This window comes from Oryzias latipes, chromosome 17, assembly GCF_002234675.1.
Source record: "Oryzias latipes chromosome 17, ASM223467v1".
Classification (NCBI taxonomy): Eukaryota; Metazoa; Chordata; class Actinopteri; order Beloniformes; family Adrianichthyidae; genus Oryzias; species Oryzias latipes.
In genome coordinates, this window is record NC_019875.2 from 25,571,590 (window position 1) to 25,595,758 (window position 24,169).

At 39.3% G+C, this 24,169-nt stretch overlaps 1 protein-coding gene across 7 annotated transcripts; it reads right to left on the minus strand.

Moving 5' to 3' along the window:
• Positions 1 to 49: 49 nt before the first annotated feature.
• Positions 50 to 22,300, minus strand: LOC101163768 (oxysterol-binding protein-related protein 2). Of its 7 annotated transcripts, none has more exons than XM_023965280.1 (28): positions 22,208 to 22,300; positions 21,823 to 21,951; positions 21,670 to 21,755; positions 21,517 to 21,591; positions 21,289 to 21,400; positions 21,079 to 21,164; positions 20,138 to 20,282; positions 19,996 to 20,063; positions 19,713 to 19,757; positions 19,333 to 19,406; positions 19,073 to 19,136; positions 18,837 to 18,938; positions 18,604 to 18,729; positions 17,080 to 17,158; positions 16,179 to 16,285; positions 10,635 to 10,803; positions 9,122 to 9,314; positions 6,822 to 6,897; positions 5,909 to 6,043; positions 5,714 to 5,811; positions 5,455 to 5,637; positions 5,274 to 5,381; positions 3,893 to 3,982; positions 3,657 to 3,783; positions 2,446 to 2,568; positions 2,255 to 2,378; positions 660 to 750; positions 50 to 313 (listed from the first exon to the last, which is right to left on the minus strand). In XM_023965280.1, the coding sequence occupies exons 2-28, from the start codon at positions 21,947 to 21,949 to the stop codon at positions 211 to 213; spliced, it is 2,916 nt and encodes a 971-aa protein (XP_023821048.1). In that variant the 5' UTR covers positions 21,950 to 21,951; positions 22,208 to 22,300; the 3' UTR covers positions 50 to 210. The 7 variants fall into 7 exon arrangements, with proteins under 7 accessions (XP_023821048.1, XP_023821047.1, XP_023821052.1 ...); XM_023965279.1 differs by having other exon boundaries at positions 21,823 to 21,960; positions 22,208 to 22,294; XM_023965284.1 differs by lacking the exon at positions 21,823 to 21,951 and having other exon boundaries at positions 51 to 313; positions 22,208 to 22,296.
• Positions 22,301 to 24,169: the final 1,869 nt, after the last annotated feature.

Here is a 24,169-nt window from a genome sequence, read left to right on the forward strand (position 1 = left end):
TATCTATATCTATATCTATATCTATATCTATCTATCTATATATATATATATATATATATATATGTGTGTGTGTGTGTGTGGGTGGGTGTGTGTGTGTGTGTGTGTGTGTGTGTGTGTGTGTGTGTGTGTGTGTGTGAATGCATTCACAGAGCAGCAGACACATTTTTGAGGTGACACAGCAGTCTGCATTCAAATTTGCACAGTTTCCATTTAGTAAATATCAGGCATCTGGGTGTAGTTCCGGTCCCAGTAGCCTTTAAGGTAGATCCAGTCCTGAGCTTTGTTATGAGGGTTGGTTCCCTGCTGAAACCACCTGAAGGGGAAACGAAAAGATATGATCATTCAAGTGATGACTATGGACTATGAGAATAAAATCAAAAAAACATTTTTGACTGGAAAAACAAACTGGAAAAAATAAAAATCAGCACACGCAGTTTTCAATTTGTCCTGAGGAGGGCAGTGTAGTGCAGCACTTCACATCAAAGCAGACCATTGGAAGAGACCGATAAGGTTAAAATCAAACCTTGGGCCGGGTGCAACATTCCTTCTCAGTTATAGTAAAGGGAAAATGAACATAAAATAATAACAATTAAAAATGAATCAACTCATAAAATCAAGTAATCAGCAACAAATGTGGCTCCCATTATCCAATGACTGACCTTATTTTCCACTCCTCTGTAGATTTTGAGCGATTCTTCCGGGCTGTGCGTTGTTTTTCCTCCAGTCTTTTCTTCTCTCCACTTGCTAGATCTATTGCACAAAAAAACAGAAAACCTGCTGATGCCATAAATCTGCTGTAGCTGAACACAAACCTCTCCACCATCAATCCACACAAAGTGGCCGGCCCGGACAACATCCCTGGACGGGTTCTGAAAGACTGCGCGGAGCAATTTAAAGATGTCTTCACCGACATCTTTAAGACATCACTCAGGCAGGCATTTGTACCCATCTGTCATAAAACTGCTGTTATTACTTCAATCCCAAAGAAGTCAAATCCAGCCGGCCCAAATGACTTACGCCCTGTGGCCCTCACACCAATTGTGACCAAATGTCTGGAGCGCTTGGTCCTAAAACACATTAAAAACAGTCTTCCAATAACTATGGAACCTTCACAATTTGCATACAAAGCAAATGGACCCAGGGAAGATGCCATCTCCACCTTTCTCCACCTCACACTGGCACATCTAGAGAAGAAAAAAACCTGCGCTAGAGTCCTCTTCATCGACTTCAGCTCGGCTTTTAACACCATCATTCCACAGCAGCTGGTGGAGAAGCTGAGGCTACTAGGCGTGGACACGGCAATCTGCAACTGGACGCTCAGCTTTCTGACAGACAGGCTGCAGACAAGTCAAGATCGGCAGAAACACATCCAGGCCCATGTCAGTGAGCACGGGCACACCACAGGGGTGTGTCCTGAGCCCACTGCTGTTCAGTCTGCTCACGCATGACTGCGCAGCTCGATACGCCACCAACCACAGTGTTACGTTTGCAGACGACACAACACTGATTGGTCTCATAAGCGACAATGACAAGTCTGCTTACAGAATGGATGTGGAGCAGCTAGCAGTGTGGTGGACATCCCACAACCTCAAGATCAACGTGGACAAAACTAAAGAAATGGTGATCGACTTCAGGGCATCTGGCAATCACCCCCACTCACATCTGGCCATGAACGGTGCTGCTGTGGAGAAGGTCGAGGGGAAGTTCCTGGGGGTGCACCTCACTAACGACTTCTCCTCCTCCACCTATTCCATAATGCTCATCAGACAAGCACAGAAGCATCGACTCAGCAAGATGGTCAGGACTGCGAGGGAGTTCGTTGGTGCACCTCTCCGGATCCTGAAGGAGCTGTAAGAGCAGCGCCGCCTACGCAGAGCAACCCCCAGCACCCCTCTCATGGACTGTTCTCCCTCATGCCATATGGGAGGAGGTTCAGGAGTATCAGCTGCAGATCGAGCAGGATGCTAAAAAGCTTCTTCTCACAGGCTGTGAGGCTGCTGAACGGACTGTCCTCATGCATTCATGCTCTCACAAACTCCACTCTGCAATTAGACCCAAGGATCACCCCCAACCCCCCCACACAACCCTTGGATTGTTATTCTATTGCCATTTTTTTATTATTGCTTGCTTCTTTGCACTGTCATGCCAGTGAGAAACAACGTCTCGTCTCACCTGTATATTTCTCTGCATATGTGTGGAATGACAATAAACCAAATCTTGAAAACTTAAAAAACAAACAAAAAAAAACTACTACCCATGTCTCCGTTCTCCATGGCACGAATATCCGGCCTGAGACGACTGTCTGTGGGAGGAAGAACTCCCTCCATGATCTTGTCAAGCTCATTTAGCTGCATGGCAAACGTGGAAAACGCATAAAACTGCAAAAGACGGAAGCGATTAGCTAGAACCTTCTATTGATCCCCTCAACCTCGGCTCCCTGCGTACCTTGGCTGAATTCTCCGGTCGAGGAGTTATCTTCCAGATGAGCTCACTGCCGGGGATGACCTGAACAGTCTCAGCAACCGGTGGAGGCATCTCCTCTGCCTCTTCATCAACACTGTTCTGAGTCTGTTGAATCAGACAAACAGATGGATACTAGTGATGTGACGCCGTATCCAGGCTTGTTTCATGTAGGGGAGGACATGACAAAGGTTGGCGTTTGAATCCCTGCTGTACCAAATGAAGAAGTGTGGATTGTGCCGCGAGTTTTGACAGCAATATAAATCCCTCAGGCTCCAATAAAAATATGGGTGTTAAGTGGAGAGTTGTGGTCATTTGTAGTTTGAAGACTGCTTGGATAGAGGGGGAGACAGTTTGGAGATTTAGAAGAAAGTTGTTTTTAGTAAAAACGAATAATATGTCTCTGTTTTCCCGTCCTGATTGTCACACGTCACAGCCGTAAAGCAACACAAGCACAGTGACATGCTTGTGTTCGCCAATGTGTTCCCACTCCATGTAAATAACGTCATCTTTTACTTGGCTCTTATACTTAATCTGTCTTTTCTTCTACCATCACTTTGCCTGTAATACTCTTTTTGTCCACTTGATGGTGCAGTGGGGTAAATGAAGCACCTTGGAGAGTTGGTTGAATCACATCCCTATGGGATACCATTCATCTGATGAGTCAAAAATCATTAGATCACAAAGGTATTGAGTTGTGGATTTTGGGGGCCATGTACCCCCCCCCCCCCCCCCCACTTGATTGCTAAAGTTATTCTTTGATCCGTTACTGAATGTTTTCTGAAGATAATCAATCATTACTAGGCACTGGATTTCGTAACATGACAAGAACCGGATCAGAACCGGATCTCAAAACTATAAAATGAATTAACTCTGTAAGGTGGGGGCTCGCTTCTTTCCCACTCCTTTTCAAGCAATAAATCAAGCCCTACCTGACTTTTAGTTCATGATCACTATATTGAATTTAAGCAAATGTGATTTAAGCGTCTTTTTTGTTAGTTTTAGTTTCTGTTTTTTTTTTATCTATGCATTTAATCATTTCTGTAATGGATTTGCTAAATCTATGTAAAGATGCTTAAAATCAATAAATCACATCAAATCTCAGAAAAGACTCGGACTGGACCAGATTTTAGGATGATCCTTAGAAACTGGCTCACACCATGAAATCCTGAAGGTGCTGGATCTAAAATCTTTACCTCCTTGTTGCTCTTCTTTTCCTCTGAATTCTTTTTATCCATCTTTTTGTTGGCATCATAAATTGCAGGATCCACGACATACAGACATTCGGTCCATTTGCCGTATATCGCGCAGAGCTTCTTTTTACTGCAAACAAACAAATGTGAATGAGGAACTCTTTCTTTTCAAACAGCACTATGGAGCCAATTGTTTATGCCAAAGCTATTTCTTAATGGCACCAATCCGCAAATACTACCTTTTATCTAGAATATATCCCTCAACTTTGTGGAGCTCTTTCCCAAAGAGACCACATCGCTTGAACATCAAGTTGCATCTCTCACCAGTTCTGGAACACAAAAACGCAGCCTGTGAATTCTTTCGTTCTCCTCCTCTGCAGGTTAAACCTTCTTGATTTTTGCTCTAATGGATTCAAATCCTACTATCAGATCATGAAGAAATGATAACATTTCTCTGCTAATTACATTTTGTAAGAATAATCAGTAAGCACTCCATTTAGTTACTTGGAACCCTTTTTCTCGTGGATGACGGGGAAAAAAATCGGATCGTTGGGTCCGATGATGTCCCGTTTACTTATGGCTAGGTTGAGAGTCGAGTTTAGTTTTTATAAGCTCACACACACTCAATGTTTTTTTTTAATACGAAATGTTTTATGTTCTGTTAACGAAGACTCTTTGGTGCTGAATTTTGGCATTTGTTTCCTTGACTCGTGTTTCTCTTTTGCTGTGATGTGAATATTTTCTTTGTGCAGTGATGACTGGGCATGACAGTGAGAAGGCCCCTAGTTCAAGTCCCAACTGTGAGATAAGAGCGCTAACCTCTGTTCCACCGTGCAGCCTTAATTAATACATCAATTTATTTTTTTAATGAAGTAATACATTTTTGGAAAATAAAGAAAAATTAACGAACTAATTAAATTCATTTTAATTTAATTTTATTTTTTATAGCCCAATATTACAGCAATAGTCATCTTAATGGGTTTCAAACAGGTAGTTTTGGTAATAAACATGAATCATATATAACATATAGTCATAGAATTTAATAGGTAATGGCTAAACTAAACAGACTAAACTAAACTGGGCATCCCTGTCTTTAGACCCTCCTTCTCGGTAAGGAAGATGTCATCTTCTTGACAATGTCATTTCTCATAATCATAAATTGACTTGTATAGTATTTTTAGAATAAACTGCTAGACTAATTATGGCCTGAACCAAAGTCACTATTCAACTTATAACTCCAAAACTACACAGTAGGAGTATATACATTTTTTTGAGAAGATAGCTTTGTCATGTGTACTAATGTTATTTTGGTAGTAGTGCATAATTAGAACAGATGAGGCGTTTTATTATGAAAATAGGAAGCAGAGACAATAGCTTTTCACAGTGACGTATGCTTCAGAGGATGTCCGGTTGGCCGTTCTGCATGTCAATCAAGAGAGTTTTTTCACGCAGAGGATGTTGATTCGCTGACTGAGGTTTTAAAACATATATTTGCGCGGGGAGTTGAAGCGCCCGTCATCTACCGTCACATCTCGATCGATGTAATGCTATAAATGCTTGAAATATGGTAAATGGCATATACTTCAAATATACTTCAAATAAAAATAAGGTTTCCTTTACTTGTGATTGACCACTTCAACATTGCCATACTGCTCAATCCAAAGCTGACCAACGATGATGTTATGCACACAACAGGTGGGGTTTGTCCAAGTATAAGCCTCATTATATCTGCAGAGGTTAAGAGGAAAAAAAATTAGCAAACGAAACAAGAAATGATTAAGGAAAGCGGCGGTGAACTCACTTGGGAAGTTCCAGTGTAATGGTTCCTTTGGGCTCAGCCTCTATACTCTTTCCCCAGAACTTGAGTTTAGGATAAATGGACCCATGGAAGACAAAATCCTCCTGGAAGCCCTCAGCGTGAAAGGCACTGATGGGAGGGTGATGACTTACTTGCTCCGACACCCATCGGAACCCCAAATCATCTCTGGTTGAGGACAAATGTTGCTAGTGAAACGGTCATGTTCTCTGCTGATTTAAAAACACGTTTACATCCATCGTACCTGATCAGCTCATATGTTTCGCCCAAAAGCGGGTTAAAGGGTTTCCCTGTCCTTTCCCACTGTGATGCGACAGCGGACACAGCGAACGCTGCAACACACTAAACAGATCCATCACGTCAACTCAATCGCTTCGTATTGGTTCAACAGAAAAGATGCTCTGGAAAAAAAAACATTTCCTTAAGTACTCTTTGATACCTTCATCCTTTCAAGAGAGTCTGTGGCTGCATTAGCCTGGTGGATGAGGTAGGTGTGCTCCATGTATTCCGTCAGTCTCTGCAGGAAACTCAGAGGCTCGTTAAAAACCACCGGCATGGTGATCTTTGATAACTCCTGGGAAGAAAAGATGGGGAATTGGCTTGGAAATGGATGATCCACTCCTTTTAAATATTAGACTGTTTAAAAACCATAAACAATATAAAGAAAACGAAAAAATCTATGCGACCACGCATTTTTGGGCGACATTTTGTCCACAGATGAAAAAATACAAAGGGTTGCGGAACAAAGATTTGCTTTTCTTGTTGTGCAGCCGTGTAGAAAAAAAGTGTTTTCTTCTAAGTGCTGCTCTGCAGCGTTTTAGGTCAAATCAATTAAAAATGGAAACAAACAAAACATTACACTTGGGGGGAAAGTGTTGGAGAACAAAATCAACAGCTGCAGCCAAAAAAAGTTGCTTACCCTTTGTTTTTGTGAGTCTTTAGGAAGGGCTCTGTGTTTAAGCAGCAACAAACACCATTGTGTAGATGTGATGAACTTGTGTTACTTAAATATCACCCAATAGACTGAGACAGCCATCCTTGTATTTATTTGTATTGGTGAATTTTGCAGATCTGATGGAGAATGCCGATTCAAGATTACACTGAACCAAAGGTACCCACTTTATTCTGAACAAAAGATTCATGAACAGCAAACATTGGACTATTTTATTTTGTTTGATCTTAAATTTGACCAAAGTAGTTTAAATTTAAATCGACAAAAATCTTTTTTTTCTTCTACAAACAGAGTTGTGCTATAAAAATATGATGCTAATTTGATAATACTTTGCTTTTTATCAATAAGTAGTACATTTGTGAAATTGTAAGCAAAATAGATGGAGACAGCCTGTTCTCACCATGCCGATGCATTTTTTCAGGATGCTCCAAATGCTGACATCATTTCTGGAAAACATGGGAGCTGGCAGAGACGTCCTGAGAGAAAATAACACAAAAGAAAAAAAAGAGTGTGCGTGACATTTAATTCAATTCAATTTTATTCAATGGGCTTCGTACCGGTAACTGTAAAGTGAACATGAAATCATAAGTCATTTACTGACTGAAACCTTCATCAAACTGAAGTACACTTGTGTTAGAAAATACTTTGTTGATTAGTTTTTGTCATTTACAGAGGGCTGAACCGAATAATTTTGAAGTCACTCATGGGATTCTGACCAAGCAAAAAGAAGATTAAAGTAGCAGCTTAATCCCCATTGAGTAGCAGTTAGCCACCAAACCAGCCCTTTAACTTTAAACTGCAACTGAAGGTCCAAATCTAGACCTTCAGCCAGATTAGATCCCATCCATGCATAAATCAGCGCCAGAGAAAGCCTCAAGAAATGCAACTTCCAAAAGAAATACTTTCACCACAATGCTTTAAAGACCCACTCAGATGGAAAAATCACGTTTTTGGTGTTTTAGTATGTTCTTGTGGCCTTTTTACTGATGATGGAGGACGTGTATAAAGAAAATGAATTCAAATTTGCATCTCTAAGTATTTCATTATTCAAATCATTGTGAATCAGGAGCAGATGAAAAAATGCCCTTCTAAAAGAGCTTAATTGTAACGTAGAAAATACCCTGGGCAGGCCACAAGCTCCTTGCTCCAAGCACTAGGTAACAGGAGGGTAAGGGGGCGGGGTTGCTCCGCACCAGCGGTCCCGCCCACAACTCAGGCACATTTTTAATGAACTACTGCTGCTCTGTAGAAACTATGTCCTAGAAAAGGACACAGGGTATTGTATTTTGCCTAAAAATGGCATAATCATAAGAAAACACTGGGAATGCTTTTACAGAAAAAGTAAAGAAATCTTTGTTGAGAATCTTTCACAAAAACAACAATGCACCTCAAACTCATTTGTTGGTTGTTTTTTTCTGTCACAAAATTGAATTGACTTCATTTGGTTGGAGTAAGTCCCGGTCCGGTTCTCATACACAGTCAATGGTTTTAGCTGAGAAGGTTTAAAAGTCGCCTTTCAGGTGTAATGCAGAAATGTCAACCATTGATACTTTGCAATTGTTCCTGAAGTGCTGCTTTCCAGAGCATACTTTATAAAGGTTTTGGCGTTTTCCAGCTCTCCGAATCCAATCCTCCCTGTCTGTGGTTTCAGTGACTGACATGAGCAGAACTGATAGCTTACAGGTAGGCTAGCTAAGAGCAGATGGCGCTCCTGTTGAAAAAGGAGTGCTACACACATTACTTCAACAAAGCAAACAGAGATGTGGGGAGTGGGGAAGAATTTGCTCCATCTGTAGGATGAGCAGGGCACTGGTGCATAACAGATATACTTCTGGCCTAGTTTTTGTTGCAGTTCTGAGTTCCTTGAGGCCTTTAACACAATAAAGGAGTAAGATTGTATTCCCTATATTAACTATTTAACAGAATGTAATCCTATTTGTAAAAAGTACGTGAGACCTGTAGTTTTTTTTTTTTTTTTACCTCATAGGATACTTAAATGCTGCCAATTTTTTTTTACGTATTTATTTGGCTAATTTATATTAAAAATAACACATTTAAAGCATTAAAAATATGTATTAATAACAAAACAAATTGACAAATACTTTTCCTATGATCTTTTCGGAAAAATGTACATTTCCTCTAAGCGAAATTGCCTAAAAGGAACTAATTAGCGCCTAAAATCCAGTGATGACAAGCCAAACTGACTGAGCAAAAGGATGCCTCACAAATGCTTACCACACCACACAGTGTCATCACCTCCTGCAAGTGCTTTTTTTCCTTTCTTTAAGGATGTTGAAATTGAATTATAAACCACTAGAACCAGTGTGAGAAAGCAAAACACTGAAGGGATCGTTGATTTGGAGAACTGGAGCAGATCCCAAACAAAAACAGAATATTCTCTATGGAATACTGTAGTGTCTGAGAAAATAACATCAACAGCCCTCTGAGGGAAGCTTGCATCTTATTTTACCAATTCAGCCTAACGCATGACCTTCCCGCTGAATTAGGTCAGCCACCTCTCATCAAAACCAAGCAGGGCTTTTGTTCAAAGTTGAGGGAATATTGAATGAAATCCATTTATGATGGTTGTTATTCAGCCGGTTGTCTGCACAGAGCTGAGAGCAAGCCTCTGAATCAGCCTCCGTGCACATCACTCAAGCCTGTAAATAAACATGACATCAGAACTGGAGCATAGCCCACCTGTGCTTCTTGACGCCATTGTATTGGGCTGGTCGGTTGCCTTGGTTACCTTCGTCTGACATTCCGGCAGCCCCCCCGTGCGCGCTTGGATGGCTGAGGCTGTTGAAAAGGCGGGAGTCTCTGCCCTCGTCCTCGTCGTAGGAGAAACTGGCCACAGACAGGAAGCCGCTCACAGAGAGCTCCGACTCCGATTCTGCAGAGAGGTGGCAGGGGGAGGATATTGGGTCGTTCCAGTTATTTGCATGCGCCCGTTTGGTGCTCGCGCAGAAAAGCTCGGGCTCCGCCGCCTCAACGGTACACGCTCTGAGACTAGGAGCTCATGTTTGGCTTCCTCTCCAACCTCCTCCCTCCCAGCTGCCGGCCAAACCCCACCTGAGGATTGTGTTGCAAAGGGAGGCGACACAAAGGCTTAACTTCCTCCAACACTGTTTACTCTCTGCCTGCTGGATGCGATGTCAGGTGTTGTCTTTGACATATAGGGTAGACAATGCAGTTTCTGTACACTAAATTAGACTTTAAAGCTGAATTTTGTGTGGCCGTTGTGATATTTTTCATATATCTGCACTGTATTAAATGTTAACCAAATCTTAGACAGTTAAACTAAAAATAAAACCAATTTTTCTCTCTAAACAAATAAAGTTAAACAGGTTAACTATAACATATGTATAGTAAGGCGGCATAATTTAAAACATTTCGAAGCATAAATAGAACAAAAAAGGCTTTAAGATGACACCTTTAAAAATAATAAACACTTCCATATTGTTGAACTTAAATCATGCATTTTCAAAGACTTACATTTTCCAACTCTTCAATATTCGTAACAAACTTTATGAATCTTGAAGCTGTTGTTTTTACAGTCTGCTGCACGATCTAATGGAAAAAGCTGAGAGTGGATGCAAGACAGCATCCATCAAGCTTTTCCAGTTTTCCTTTTGGGGGTTTCTGATTTAAACTGTGTCCATTAAGACAGTGTTGCATGGGAGTGCATGAGCTCAAAAAATACAGTAGACTATAAGAACAGTAGATAGAAAAGTCTTTCTGCTTATCTTTAGTTGTGACGGCAATAAGAGAGCCAGAAAACTGAATGAGGGTGGCATTTGCACAAATGTAAGCTGAAACAGAGGGAGACTAGTTTGTCACGACAATGATAAACTGACTGTAGATGTAGACAGCCCCCCCCCCCCCCCCCCCCTACATTTAAACAGATGGAGGAAGATGTATGTGTGTGCAAAGCTTGTTGGATAAGGAGCCAAGTCCCTCACTGCAGCAGACGGCGAATGAAAATAAGTGATTGCAGCTGCTTGATTTACAATAACTGGCAGGAACGAGCCCTCTTAGTGAATGCTCATTCAGCAGTTTCTATGCACTGGCTTGTGCTGATGGAAAAAATGCTTCCAAAAAATACATAAGAAAATGCATATATAGTAAAGGATTTCATGTGCTTTAATGTGATTGAATAGATAAATAGTGGGAAGCTGGTGGTCAGGATCATGAAATAAGCAGACTTGCTGACCTGACACAGCATCATAGAAGTCATCTTCTGTGAGGGTTTCGAGGGTGGAAAACCTTCCGCTCTTATTAAAGCAACTCTTAAGTTCTTGATGCTCAGTTGCTAGAGTTTGGAGGGCTTCTGCCAGAGCTTTGTTCTTCTCCTCCTCCTGCTCTATTTTCAGACTCCACACCTGTAAAATACAGGAGGTTCTAATAAAACCAGAAAGTCATCTCCTCCTTTTTAAAAACAGCAGAGCACTGCTTGCAAATGCAATTGAAATCAGACATGAAAGTATTAATGTGCTTGATCAGCTGATACAGCGAGTGCATCTCTGGTGCTGATGAGAGGTCGTTGCTCTAACCCTTCAAACAGATCTGGTTTCTTTGTAGTGGAACAATACAGGCCAGTCTCTCAGAGCTAACAGTCCTGGAACCGAGTATCCACTGAAAGGAACCTGAGCCAGGTCATTATTAGACAGAACGGATCAGGGTTTCCTATTGTCTGCTGCTGATATGCATCCTATACTAACAGAACCAGAGAGACAAAGCTAAGCTAGAACAAACAATGTTGTTTTTTTAGCCAACACGTTTGAACATTTTTATGACCAATAGCAGGAGCAGACCAGAGAGATGACAATCAGGTGGGCGGGGCTGAAGAAGTTGATTGAAAGAGAAACAGCTGATCATTTCTTTCATCCTCATCCCTTTACATTTCATATAGAATGCAGTTGGATTTAAAGCTGAGCAATAAAATCTTTACAAAAAAAAGAAAATACCCAAATTATAGAAACAAAAGCCCTGACAGGTCACAGCACACACAAAACTAGTTTTAATATTTGACACAGTTTAAAAAAAACAAAAGACCAGGTTGGACCAAAAACATAATTTTAAAGGAAAAATAAGAGAAAATCTTGAAATCCACACTATTTAAATTAATTGTATTCTAAAAGCATTTTCAGAAAGTACAGAACTGATGGAAAATATTACACAAACACAAACAAAAAAACTATACATACTATGAACTTTACTCTAAATAACAATATAACACAAGATAGAAGCAAACGTTGAGACCCCAAATGAATGAAAGGTCTGTTTTTAATTAGCTAAACATCCTTTGTGATTAAGTGTTAGCTCTTAAAAGGTCACAGAGCCAGAATTTTAAAATGAGCACTGATTGTTTCAGCAAATATTCATTAAGTCCATTTTTAATCTCAGCTCAGATTTAATTTTCATAACCACCTGGTAATGACGAATATTTATATTCTGTAAAAAGATATGTATATTTTAGATCCTACACAATATTGAAGGGTAGGCATCCTGCAAAATCACCTTTTTTTATATTACCTACAAAAAAAAACAAAAAACAAAAGCGGTATTTTGAGCTGTTCATGCATCTCTGAGCATTCCTCTAAAAAAAAAAACCTGCTCTCTGAGCACCAGCCCCCCCAATCTACGAAAAGGAGCGGGTTCTCACGATGTCATATCACAAAGTGGGGAACAGCCCCTTCCAGAAAGAGTCTGCGCTGGCAGTACCACCCTCAGGCTAGCAGACACACATACTGTTTACTCTGTGGAGCAAGCGGGGCAAAAACGCTCCATTTCCTTTTATATGCACAGTATTCACATCCATCTCTGCAAAGGTTCGGATGTTGTTTGTGCTTGTGGGCGAGACGCAGATACGCTTCTGAGGCCAGCTCTAGGTTGACGTTAGGCAATGGGCGGCCCCACAAAGAGCAAAAGGCGGAGCCTCAGGGATGCCGTCTTACTTCTGGGAAGGAAAATGAACTCGCGAAAATCACTTTTCATTTAAAAAAAATGTTCTTTATTGTGCCAAAGTTAATATATAATATGTATGGTTACAGTTTACTCTGAAAGGCTTAATAGAATGATATCGACCCTTTAATAGTAATTTCAGAAAACAAATGTCTTACAATTTGACATTGTAGGCTAAACACAAATATGGCCCCTCACCTTTTAAAAAACAAAAAACCCAATCTGATAGAAATGTTGTTTTTGTGGTTTTTAACCTGTTCATGTGGCATTTTTCTGATGCTAGAAGACATATATAAAGAAAATTAATCCCAAAATAGAATTTCTGAGTATATATTTATTTAAACTGTTGTGAATCAGGAGCAGAAAAAAAATGTGTTTTAAAAAGAGCTTATTAATGATGTAGAAAATACACTGGGTGGGCCACAAAATATGCTTAGAGTTCTCAGCAACAGAGAGGAGAAGGGGGGCGGGGTTGCTATGTGCCAACAGTCCTACCCACAACTCAGAAGCAAATTTCTAATGAAGTACTTCTGCTCTGCAAAAAGTCTGTCCTAGAAAACGACTGAAGTTTTTGGATTTTGGCTTAAAACTGCATAATCACAATTAAGAGACCACTGGGAACACTTTTAGAAAAAAAAAAACAAGTGATCAGAGGGGGTCTTTAAGCTGTGTCCACCTCCTTAATGTTTTTCTTTATGAAATGACAAACAAAAGGAAAAAAATCTGGTTAGATTTGAATACATAGTCCTTATATAACTTTAAGGAATATACAAAAATATGCTAAACTTTCTTTCATTTTCAAATCATTTCCATTAAAAAAGCATTGTTTACCAAAGCAGTTTGCACAGGAGCTGAAACAGAACAAACTTGAACATTATCATAATTTATTCTAAATGCACCTGGGAATCTGTTTAAGGCTAAACGGCATGAGATAAATCCTGTTTCTGTGTAGGAGGCTGCATCAACGCTCCCTGTCCTGGACATTAAGCAGAAGAGTCCAACCACTTGGTTGTGTAACTATTTTCGCCAGCTCTATTATTCTCCCGGCGGCATCTCGCGCCCCGCCACAATTCTATTCTATTTTAAGCCATGTCGATGCTCTGGGCTGCAGCTGGAGACTGAGAGGGATGCTCCTCCTTGACCAACTAAATGCTGGATTTATTGAAAATAAAATACTACATTTAAACTAGAATAGCAGCTGAAGGTGTAAGTCATTTTAGAAAAACCATTTATGTCACTTTATAATTAAAAAAATTGAGCTATAAAAAGGTCAAAAGACGGATTATTATTGTAGAACAATGTACAGAGTAAAGACTCCTCAGAAGGAACTAAACAGTAAGGTGGTTGGTGAATAATGTGTCAGTGATGGAGGTGAAGGCCAATAGTACAGTGTGTTCTCTTCAGCCCCACAACCTGATGCTAAAATGTATGAATCAATGAAAAAAGAAAGCTGATCCTGGCGTCCTGCTCCTTTCGAGCAACACAAACTGGCAGATGTGTGCAGCTGCATGTCACGTCTTCAAACTCTGAACTTGCTCTGCTTCTTTGGCAGGTGCTGAAACGCCACCAAGAAAGGCTGCTCCCATAAATCTGAGAGATCCGTCACTGGAAGGTTTCTGTTTGTTTACAGCTCAGTCTTTATGGGGTTCTTCTGAAGGAGTCGGGTTAGCTGCACAAACCTCTTTACTTTAACAGCTGAGTAGTCACCAACAATCCTGCCCCGCTGTAGTCTGTGTGTATGAAATGAGACTCTGCAGCAGCTGCTGCTGCTGAAATAGGCCACATCTGCAATGCTGAGAGGCAAAATATTGTGCCTACTGGAAATGCATTTTAATTATGAATTCATTTCTTTATTGCATCATTTAGTCCCCCTAAAGTACAACAGCATGCATGCTCTACGAGCGCATGCAGCTCTCTCATGGCGCTAAATCCGAGTGTCATCAATGGAGATGTGGGATTAGACTAAATACTGCTCAATACCGGCAATCTCAGCAGTGTAGGAAATATAATCCAATTTGTGCTTGTAGTAGCAGCAGATTAGCATGAGGTGACAGATCCAACATGCATGCCGAAATATTGATGTTGAATTTGTTTTGTCTGATGTTTTAAGTGAATTCTGGAAATGAATGGACTTCATTTAACGTGTTCCTCTCACCATATTTACCATACCCCCATTTGGACCAAACCACATTCAATGATACCACTTATTACCCACAATTCCTCACCATTTCAGTAAAATGCAAAATGAGGGACGCCAATTATCAACTGAAAGAAGCTACAACTCCTACACAGGTCAACCTAAACTGACCAAATGGTAAAGAATACTTTCTAGATGAGGGATTAAATGGCAAGACTCGTTTCTTAACAGCTGTCCAATAGGTGGCGCTGTCAGAGGTGCCATTGGGTTTACTCATATCTCTGGAAGTACTAGGCCTAGTAGAATGAAATTCAACATGTCGGTTGAATCATGTATATCATATAAAAAAACTTTGCAATATTGTCAAATTGTGAAGCCATAATGTGATTTGGAAGTGGACTGGATAAACAGAACCGGCTGTTGTGCAGCAGAGATTTACTAAGTCTGACAGAAAATGATTAGAGATTATTACTGCATTTTTTTCTGCAAAAACCCACTTTAACTTGTACTCATCTAGGATAAAGATTTGAGTTTTACCAGTGGTTTTACATTAAAATGCTAATGTGTTTGGCATGATATTATTTTATAATTCTGAGTGATTTGTGATAAGATCAGTTAAGAAAAAAAGGACAAAAACTGTAAATGAGATGAATACTGAACTCTTAAAGTTTATCTGTATACAATACCAACTTTTAAGTATATTCTCTTTTATTTGTGCCCGTCCTTACAGATTACTCAGTCTGTGCTCGACTGTTAAACCCTTAGAAATGACGTCTGCATACCGATGAGTATGCCAACGCTTTAGACTGAATGTCCAATCTCCAAAAGAAATTGTTGTTTAACTTCAAACAACATCAGCAGGAATGGACAAACAGGCCATTGCTTTCATATTACTTAGGAAATAAGACAAAAATGTAAATAAAAATTTTCTACCTGTATAGACGAGGGATGAAAGGGCAGATGCTGCTTCTCTTTTATTTCTCTTCCTTTGCTCGGATGCTCTGGCACGAGGAGAGTGCGCCTGCAGGCTTTTATTTCACGATATAAAGGCGAGCGCACGCATCTTCGGCCAAGCCAGTAAATATGTGGCGCTTGAATTCCTTCGCACGGCGCACGCACAGCCTCTCCCCGGAGCAGGAGCGGGTAGGTCCAAGTCCCAGGGATTCTGTGTGTGTGTGTGCGCGTCTACACTGATCTGTGAGCTGAATGCAGACCTAAGCACAAAAGCGGATCTCTCCTGTGTCCTTCCAGCAAACATGCCGGTGATTATCACATCGTTCCAGTGCTCCCCCACCTCTCAAACTTCCATTTAGGACAGGTGGACAAAGACGGTCAAATTCAAAACCTGATTGGTATGAGAGCGCTAACGTAAGGGGGAAGGGCTTAGGAATTTCCTCACCATTCAGTATAATATGTTCAGCCAATGGTGGAACAGCACACAGGAGAGGGAAAGGGAATCAATGAGATTTTCAGTGAGCGTCAGCAAATCAAAAAAAAATAAAAAAATAAAAAAGGAGTGTCGAACATCCGATCCGATCTGAATGGGATTTAAATGTCTGCATTTTTGCAGACAAGAAACGACACGAGTAAAGATGGAGGACATCACAGTCTCCATGTTATTGAATCATTAGTAAACAAAACGTGCATTTCTCTTACCTCTTCTTGTTTCGACAGTAATTCAAGGCAGAGATGAAGAGCAGCACAAGTTTGACTGGTGAGGTCACAGGTCTCTTTGGCTTTCAGCAGAAGAGGAGCAGCCAATGCTGCGAACACAAACACGTCCGTTACCATCAAACTCACACAGCGCGGGAAACAAGAACCAATCGCCAAATGTCTACAATAAATGGAATGATGACACTTCTCTTTATGCAAATATATGCAAATTCATATCAAACAGAAACATCCCCAAATATTATTTTATTATAGGTAACCAATAACTTCGCTTGTGAAAATGCAGCCACTAAATATACCTATAATGAATTCTAAATCACTGGTGTAAAAAAAACTAAAATTATTGTTAAGTAATAAAAAGTTTTCCTAGTACAACAGAATGGACTATACTTTGCATTTTTGCAGAGCTTAGAAAAAAGGTGAATAAACCTCTTAAAAACTGATTTAGCTTTGCAGACGTACCATGAAAATCTGCTAACCCTGCTAATTGCCTTGTAGATATTATACAGATCATTGGAGCTGAGTTATCTAAAACACAAATACTTGGAAAAAAAACCCTGATACATTAAAAAGTACAAAAGTGGTGAAAGGTCAGCTTAAATGTATTTTTCTCAAATATGTCAAACTGGGCCGACTAATTTCATTACTATTTAAAAATGAGTGAACTACAGAAATGTGACCAATTATATTTCAGGTGGATCATTAAATGTTTCAGGTGTAAATATATTAAACTTGCACAAAAATATAAACATCAAGTTAAAAAGAGCATCTCAAACATAACATTAAACCACCACTTTTTAAGAATAATGTAAAAAAATGTATTTATTTGGCACTTAAACACTTTTGACAGACAATTCTGGAAACTTTGAATCTTTCTGACACTCACCAGAATTTTCTTCATTCTTCACCATAGAGCCAAATATTGACACTTCACTTTCCAGTGTCTGCTGGCTGACCTTCGCTGCCTGCAACAGCGACGACAAGAGAGGCACTTGAGAAGGGGGGCAATTTGTAACCCAGCAAAACTTTTGTAATGGAAAGGTCTGTGGAGGCGGCCGGAAAGCTGGTGTTATCGAAATCCGTTTTCATGACAAACTCAAGGAAAAGAAAATTGCAACTTAAATGAGGACAAAAAGCTAGAAAAGACTATTTTTGGCCACTAAAAACTTCTTATTTGACCTGTTTTTGAACGGAGTTCTTTTGTTGACCCATTATTCTTAGAGTTGAAACCCCCCAAATTGCTCCAAAGGGTAATTTCTGCCCCAGAAATGACAAGGGTAGAGGTATTTTTAAGTGGGTCGAACTGGAAACTGTGAGAAGACAAAAAAAATAGAAGTGTGATTGTGTTCGGTGTTTCATTGTACCCATGTGTCAAAAAAGAAGGAAAATGAGACACCTACAAACAGCAGATTAGAACAAATAAATAAAACATTTTGAATGATTAGATCTGAGACACATTGTTGGTTTTCTGACTCCTTTAAGCAGCTAACCAGCCCAGGGGCAGCGATGATGGCGGGAGACTTTTCATGCAAAGTCAATTGAAAAAGCACTGGGACACAGCACTGGGCATCATCTTCAAGAAAGGCTGTGCATCTTTCAGCAAGCCAATGCTAAACTCCAAATAGAGCATCGCTTGAGTTAAGGTCCAGAGGTGGAAAGCATGCAGTTTAAAGCAACGTTAAAGCATTTATCGCATTGTATAATAAAGGAGATCCAGCACAGCTAGGCAGTTTGGAAATCAGAGATGGAAAAAAAATAAAACAATAACTCAACTCTCGAAACTTCAGGAACAGGCCTGTGAAGGTTGTATATGTATTGTAGATAACGTAGAAGAAGATGCTAGTGGTTAATGGTTATATAGCCCCTCACTTTGAGCACAATATTAGTTTCATCTTTATCAAACGCAAACAAAAAAAGCAACAATTCTACAACCAACTTTGTAGAAGCTTTAGAATATAAGATAATATAGCAAATGCAAAGGTCAAAGCAACAAGAATGAGATTAACTGGCCTTGTTTTGTGTCGGAATTATATAAATATATACATTTTCAATATATTTTATATTTCCTTTGGTGCTGCTTTGTGCACCGATGTTGAAATTACTTGTCTTGTTTGAATAATATGAAAAATAAAGGCTTTTATTTATTTATTATATATTTCTTAACTTAATTCCTATATTTCTATGTGCCTGTACCCCATATATTTATATTCTGTATATTTACTGGCAATAAATGTGGACAGTGCCAATAAAGACATTCTGATTCTGATCTTCTAAATGTAGATGCAGAACTCTCAGTTCCATGGAAACCATAACATACCATCTCCAGAGTGCACTCGGATCCAAACCAGCACAAAACAAAAGAACAAAAAAGCCATTTTCTCATTTCTCTCAAAAGAACTTTTCAAATTACCTGAACAGCTTGGGCCAGGTTTCCCATTTCCACATCACTATCATCAACTCCGTCATAAATCACGAGGTCGTGTGCGGAGTGACGAGTGCTGTAGGCTGCGTGTTCTTCTAAAGCATCCAACCACCTCTAAGAAGAAAAATATTTCATGACAGATTATTTTTCTATTGAAAAAGCCAAACCAAAAAAACATTTACGGTAAATTATTATATTTTTAAAAACGTTTTTCATCTCACTTTTCTTTGTGCCACAGAGTTGATCTTGGAAGGGACCCTGAAGTGATGCACAGTGTCATCAAAGCATCTGAGCATGAAGAAGCAGTGATCCCACAGTTTGACCTGGAAAAACAAACACGGAAAAAGCAGGTCTGCTGCACCCCGAATCAAACACTATCATGTCCAGGGCTGATCACAGCTGAAGGATGTTTTGACTGGGCGCAGATGACAACAGGCTTTTAACCTCAGCCACTTACCATGCAGTAGGACTGTGCCAGAGCTTTACAGCCCTGTTTTCTGACACCAGTCTGTGCATCTGATCTAACAGAACAAGCAAACAAAATGACCAACAATCACGTCACTTCACGACTCTTCATTGAAAACTATTTGGAGCCCAAAAGGTTGTAGAAATTTGTGGATGTGCAGCTGCTTTGATATGTTTTGTATTAAACGTGTCCTGGATCACAGTAAAGTGTGTACTGGTAGCATAGAAGGCAACAAAAAAAAAAACTCCCACCGTTTCTTGTACCAGGAAATGGTTCCATTCTCGATGACCACCCAGTATGATCGCCATCCAAGAAAATATGAACTCTGGAGACGTAAACATTCGTAAAATTTGAAAGTTAGAAATGTCAAATTGAAGTAACAATAAATGCATTAGCATTTTTGTTTTATTCTTTGTGTTAAAACAACAGGCTCCAGATATAGCGGAAAAAGTATCTTTTGGCATAAATTAAATCAAGTGTTTTTTTAAAGGCTTTTAGATCTTCAAGGTGAATGTTTTATTGGTTCAGGCCTGTTATGGCAAGTTAATACATACATACCTGTCAAATAAATGTAGATTATAAGATGGTTATAAAATTTAAAGAGATCAGTATACAGGAGTTGTCCCTTTACCTTCCAAAGCGGGCCCTCAAACTTCTGTGTTGCACATTTCATGTACTATGAAAATTAAATTAAATAAAAACACACGACAAAAACATCTTTGATGTGATGTACAGACAAGATGACAAAAGTTTAAGATGAACTTTTCAATCAAACTAGGACATTTTAGACAAAAAATAAAAATAAAAAACTACAAAAAGTTTAAAAAAACATTGATATTGAAAATTCAGAAGGCTTGAAAAGTTCTGGAAAAAGAAACTCAGTTTTGAACTAAATGGGTGACTAAAAACGGTACCTTGTCTTGGTATGCTCCCACAATGTGTTTTAATTCATCAGTGCAAACCAGGTCCAGTGCCGTCTGACCTGCAAAATCAGCATTAAATAAACGACAGGGAACTACAAAGCAACTGCATGATGAGAACAATATACAGAGATACCATAGCTGTTTTTGACATTTGGGCTGGCTCCACACTTGAGCAGCTTTAAAATGCACTGCTTCTGCCCCCTGTAGGCTGCACAGTGTAATGGCGTGTTTCCCACTGAATCCCTGCAGTGGATGTCTGGAGGCCCTTTGTCACTGAGCTGCATGGATGAGTTCAGAGGAGACTTGCATTAATTTCCCTACATCAGATCATCTGAAAAACAAAATACAAGTTAATGCTGACTTAAAAGTCACTCCAATCAACCTTTGATCTATTGTAAAAGACTTTATTATGATTATGCCACGGTTAGCCATATTCAAAAAACCTGTCGTTTTCTAAGACATAGTTTCTTCGGAGCAGCAGTAGAAATACACCACAGAGTTGTGGGCACGGACTAAACCTTCCCTCATTTCTCGTGATCCCTTTGTTTACACTCTCCCGCTACCCAAACCCAACATTATGGGTGCAACAAAAATGGCGAGCAATATTGGCGCTATCCAGCCATGCTGGTTTGAGCCAGACACCACCTCGGACGAGGTAAACAGACGTACAAGGATCTATTTGCTTACAGGCTGATACATCAGAATGAAGCAAAGAAGAGAGCTTGTGCTGTTGTAGGTCCAACGTCACACCTACAAGCTCTTTGAAATGGAATTTATTTTGTATGCTCCTGATTCACAACAATTTGAATAAAGAAATACACGGAAACACAGTTTTTATATTATTTTTTTTTATGTCCATCAGAAAAATTCTCAAGAACATGTTAAAAAACACACAACAAACCTGATTTTTCTCTGAAGGAGTCTAAAGAAATAATGGAAGGTTAGCTGTCAAATAGTACATGACAACATTTTTTTAAAGTGCATTTCATTAAAAAAATAATAAGCAAACAAATCAAATACCCTTTAAACTTCTAAAACAAACATCCTAAAAAGTAAAAAAGTAAAGCTACTAACCAGCGTAGCCAGAGTGTGAAGATTCCCCTCTCTGGCAGCTTCCAGAAGCTTCTGCTCTCGTTGTTTAATCTCTCGTCTTTCTGCAGCTGAAGAAATAAAAGAAATATATTCTTAAGAGAAAAGACAGCTGAGCCTTTTTGATTAGATTCTGAATTTATAAAAGAAAAAAAGAGGGGGGGGGGGGGGGACTTCCCTGCACTGATGTCATACCTTCCAGCATTGTGTGGATTTCATCATCATCTGTGACATCTTTAGGAATTCGACCCGTTCCATTAATTATGTTGGCATGGGCATCATATCGCAGGAGCAACAAAACAATTTCCTGATACAAAAGGAAAAAGCACACATTTAAAATTCTCAAACAAACAAAATTTACGATAGGTTAAAATAATTTGCAACCCGAACAGTGACTCTTGCTGTAAAAGGATGGATTGATACCTTTCTTCCCGATTGGGCTGCCTTGTGTAAAGGTGTGTCACCCAGACATTCCTGCAAATTCACATCAACCCCTGCCTGCAAAATGCAAATACATGGATTCAATCCATTTATCAAATGTGCTCCCATCACAAAGTCTTACTTAAAGAAAGACACCTTAAGTAACTCCTCCACAACTTCTCTGTAGCCAAAGCTGGAGGCCAGGTGGAGGGCTGTCCATCCTGGAGTGCTTTGCGACTGAGCTAAAAAGAAAAGGAACTCTCAGAAATAAATGTTACTCGACTACTAAATGTTAACAACACTATTTACATCTGCAGTTAATATTGAGAGAGCTGCTTTGGCTCATTCTAGCCTGAAGTAACTTCTTAATCAGAGAAGAGTTTCCCTCTTTGGCATAAAGGAGGAGCTGCTGGTCCAAAACATCTCCATCCTCCATCTCTGAACGTCCTCAAAGCAAACATTTTAAGATAGAAACAGCAACTTTAGGATGTCAGTAAGGAAGAAAATATTACCCAAAAACTTTATTTTAGCTGCCAGAATAAATATGTAGCTAATTAAGTAATTGACAAGAGAAACGAATAAACTTAAGTTAAATGTATGTCAAGGATAAAAACGCACAAACTCATCTCTCTCTCTCTTTATTTTATTTACTTAACTTATTATCTTTAGAGTGAGATGGCGACTTCAAACTTACAGGTCAAGTCTTCCACGTTTTTCAGACTAGTTTGGAGGACATTTCCCAACCGACACCTGACCCCTGCGCTCAGCTGACGCGCTGTTGCTAAACTGGGTCACTGTTAGCAGGGGCGTTGTTATGCTAGCTGAAGGCAGGGGCGTGTCTTGATGGAAAGCTTTTCAAATAACTTTATTGATCATTTACAGTGGCCACCCCTGGGAAAAGTCCCTGCACCCTGTGGTTTAAGTCCATCAGCTGAACGAGGGGGCCGTTCTGGTGTTTCTAAACTAAGAAACAATTAGCAGATAAACAAATAAATATCTCGCATCAGAATATTTTTTGACAAGTTGGCCAACTTTAGAGAAGATGAACTGCAAACGAAATAAGTTTGTAAACCACATCACTAAATAGATATGTGAAGTTAGGTTTTCCCAAGTGTGTAAAAACCTTAACATGCATTAGGCCTTATAGAAATTCAACAGCATATTAGTGGAAGGTTTCAAGTTTGATTGACAACGACTAAAAGAAGTTCCACCTTCGAATCGACCAATTATGGTCTAATTGAATTGGTTATAGTCCAATATTTGATTTTTCATGAAATTTCTTGTTTTTACTTTATGGTTACTCACGGGTACTGCACCCTTTCACCTTGCTAGTTTACTTTAAAAATCCTCCCAACGCTCTTCACCACAGTGTTGTCATGCAAGTTCTGGGATGACCATGCATTTGATGTGCTGGTTCCTAAACTCTGGATTTTAAACTGTGACTGCTAATAGAGAGGCCACCCTTTTGGGAGCTTTAAAACCAAACTGTTCCTGCACTACCATGCCTTAGCATCTGCCTAGCTGTTTTATTAAATGTTTTTTTTATTCATGTTTAATTGCTTTTATTCCTTCGTTATCATTTATCATTGCATTGTTGCATTAAGGACCCTGTGTGCAGCACTTTGGGCCTCCTTGGATGGTGGTGGAAGGTGCTCTAGAAATGGACAAATGAAATGAAATAAAAGAACAATAAATCCAAGGAGCTTTCTTTATTCAAAACACATTCAGTTGCTTGGCTTAAGCAAAATTCTAGGTATCTAATTTAAAATGCAAAGAATCAATCTGGGTCTTATTGAATGTGCTTTGATGTGTGAGTGAGAAGTGATGAAATTCAAATTAGCATAAAATGTGTTACAGATCAGCAAAAAAAATATTTCTATGTTAATTGCCTTTCTGATTTGTAAGACACATCTGAAAGCGTTTAGATTGTTGCTTTGGCTCAAATGTACATTTATTTACTTAAGGGAGCTGCTCAATTTCAACCTTTTTCACCAACATGGATAGTTTTGTTCAAGCATTTCTGTTAAGTGTACATTCTAGTTTATTTACCTGGCAATTTGATTAGGAGTATGTCAGAAATATTCACTGTTTAATGCAAATTCAATATTAGTCTGTAGCATTAACAGAGAAGGACTAGTGGTTGTTATCAACTCAGTGATTTAGCTAAAACTTAAATGAAAGGTGAAACAAAAAGTAAATTAGTTGTAGGGAAGTCTGAACTTCACCTATTTGTTGTGTTATTTATTTTTTCCTTAAACTGAACTCTGTATCTGACCATTCCTTGTTTTTGATTTATTCTTAATTTTTTCGAACAGAGTACACGTTTCAATGTCAGGTTCATTATGTCAATGTTACACCAACAACACGCCTTCAACACCCACAAAGGTGATTTTATATTTAAATGTCAAAAAATAAAAATGATTGTTGGGTTTGTAATGTCATGCTTCTGCTGTCTTCATGCTGTCAGCTTTGGTCTGGGTTGTCAATGTTTTACTGCTTTGAAATGCTTTTGATAAAAATGATAATACGACTTGTTTTGCTATTGTTTTGACTTGTGCTTCTTTTTACCATATTTATCCTTAACAATCTTCCCTTCCCTATAAGAATGTAAGGTCTCGGGTATTTGTCAGTCACTTATGGATATGAAGTGTAATGA

Bases quoted from the DNA above. Each gene is read 5' to 3' on its own strand.
- LOC101163768 (XM_023965280.1), bottom strand. From the start codon at position 21,949: ATGGAGGATGGAGATGTTTTGGACCAGCAGCTCCTCCTTTATGCCAAA. The intron at 6,044-6,821 runs GTGAGAACAGGC...TTTTCTTCCCAG, and splicing joins TGAAAAAATGCATCGGCATG to GAGTTATCAAAGATCACCAT. The intron at 5,638-5,713 runs GTACGATGGATG...GTCCTCAACCAG, and splicing joins GAAACATATGAGCTGATCAG to AGATGATTTGGGGTTCCGAT.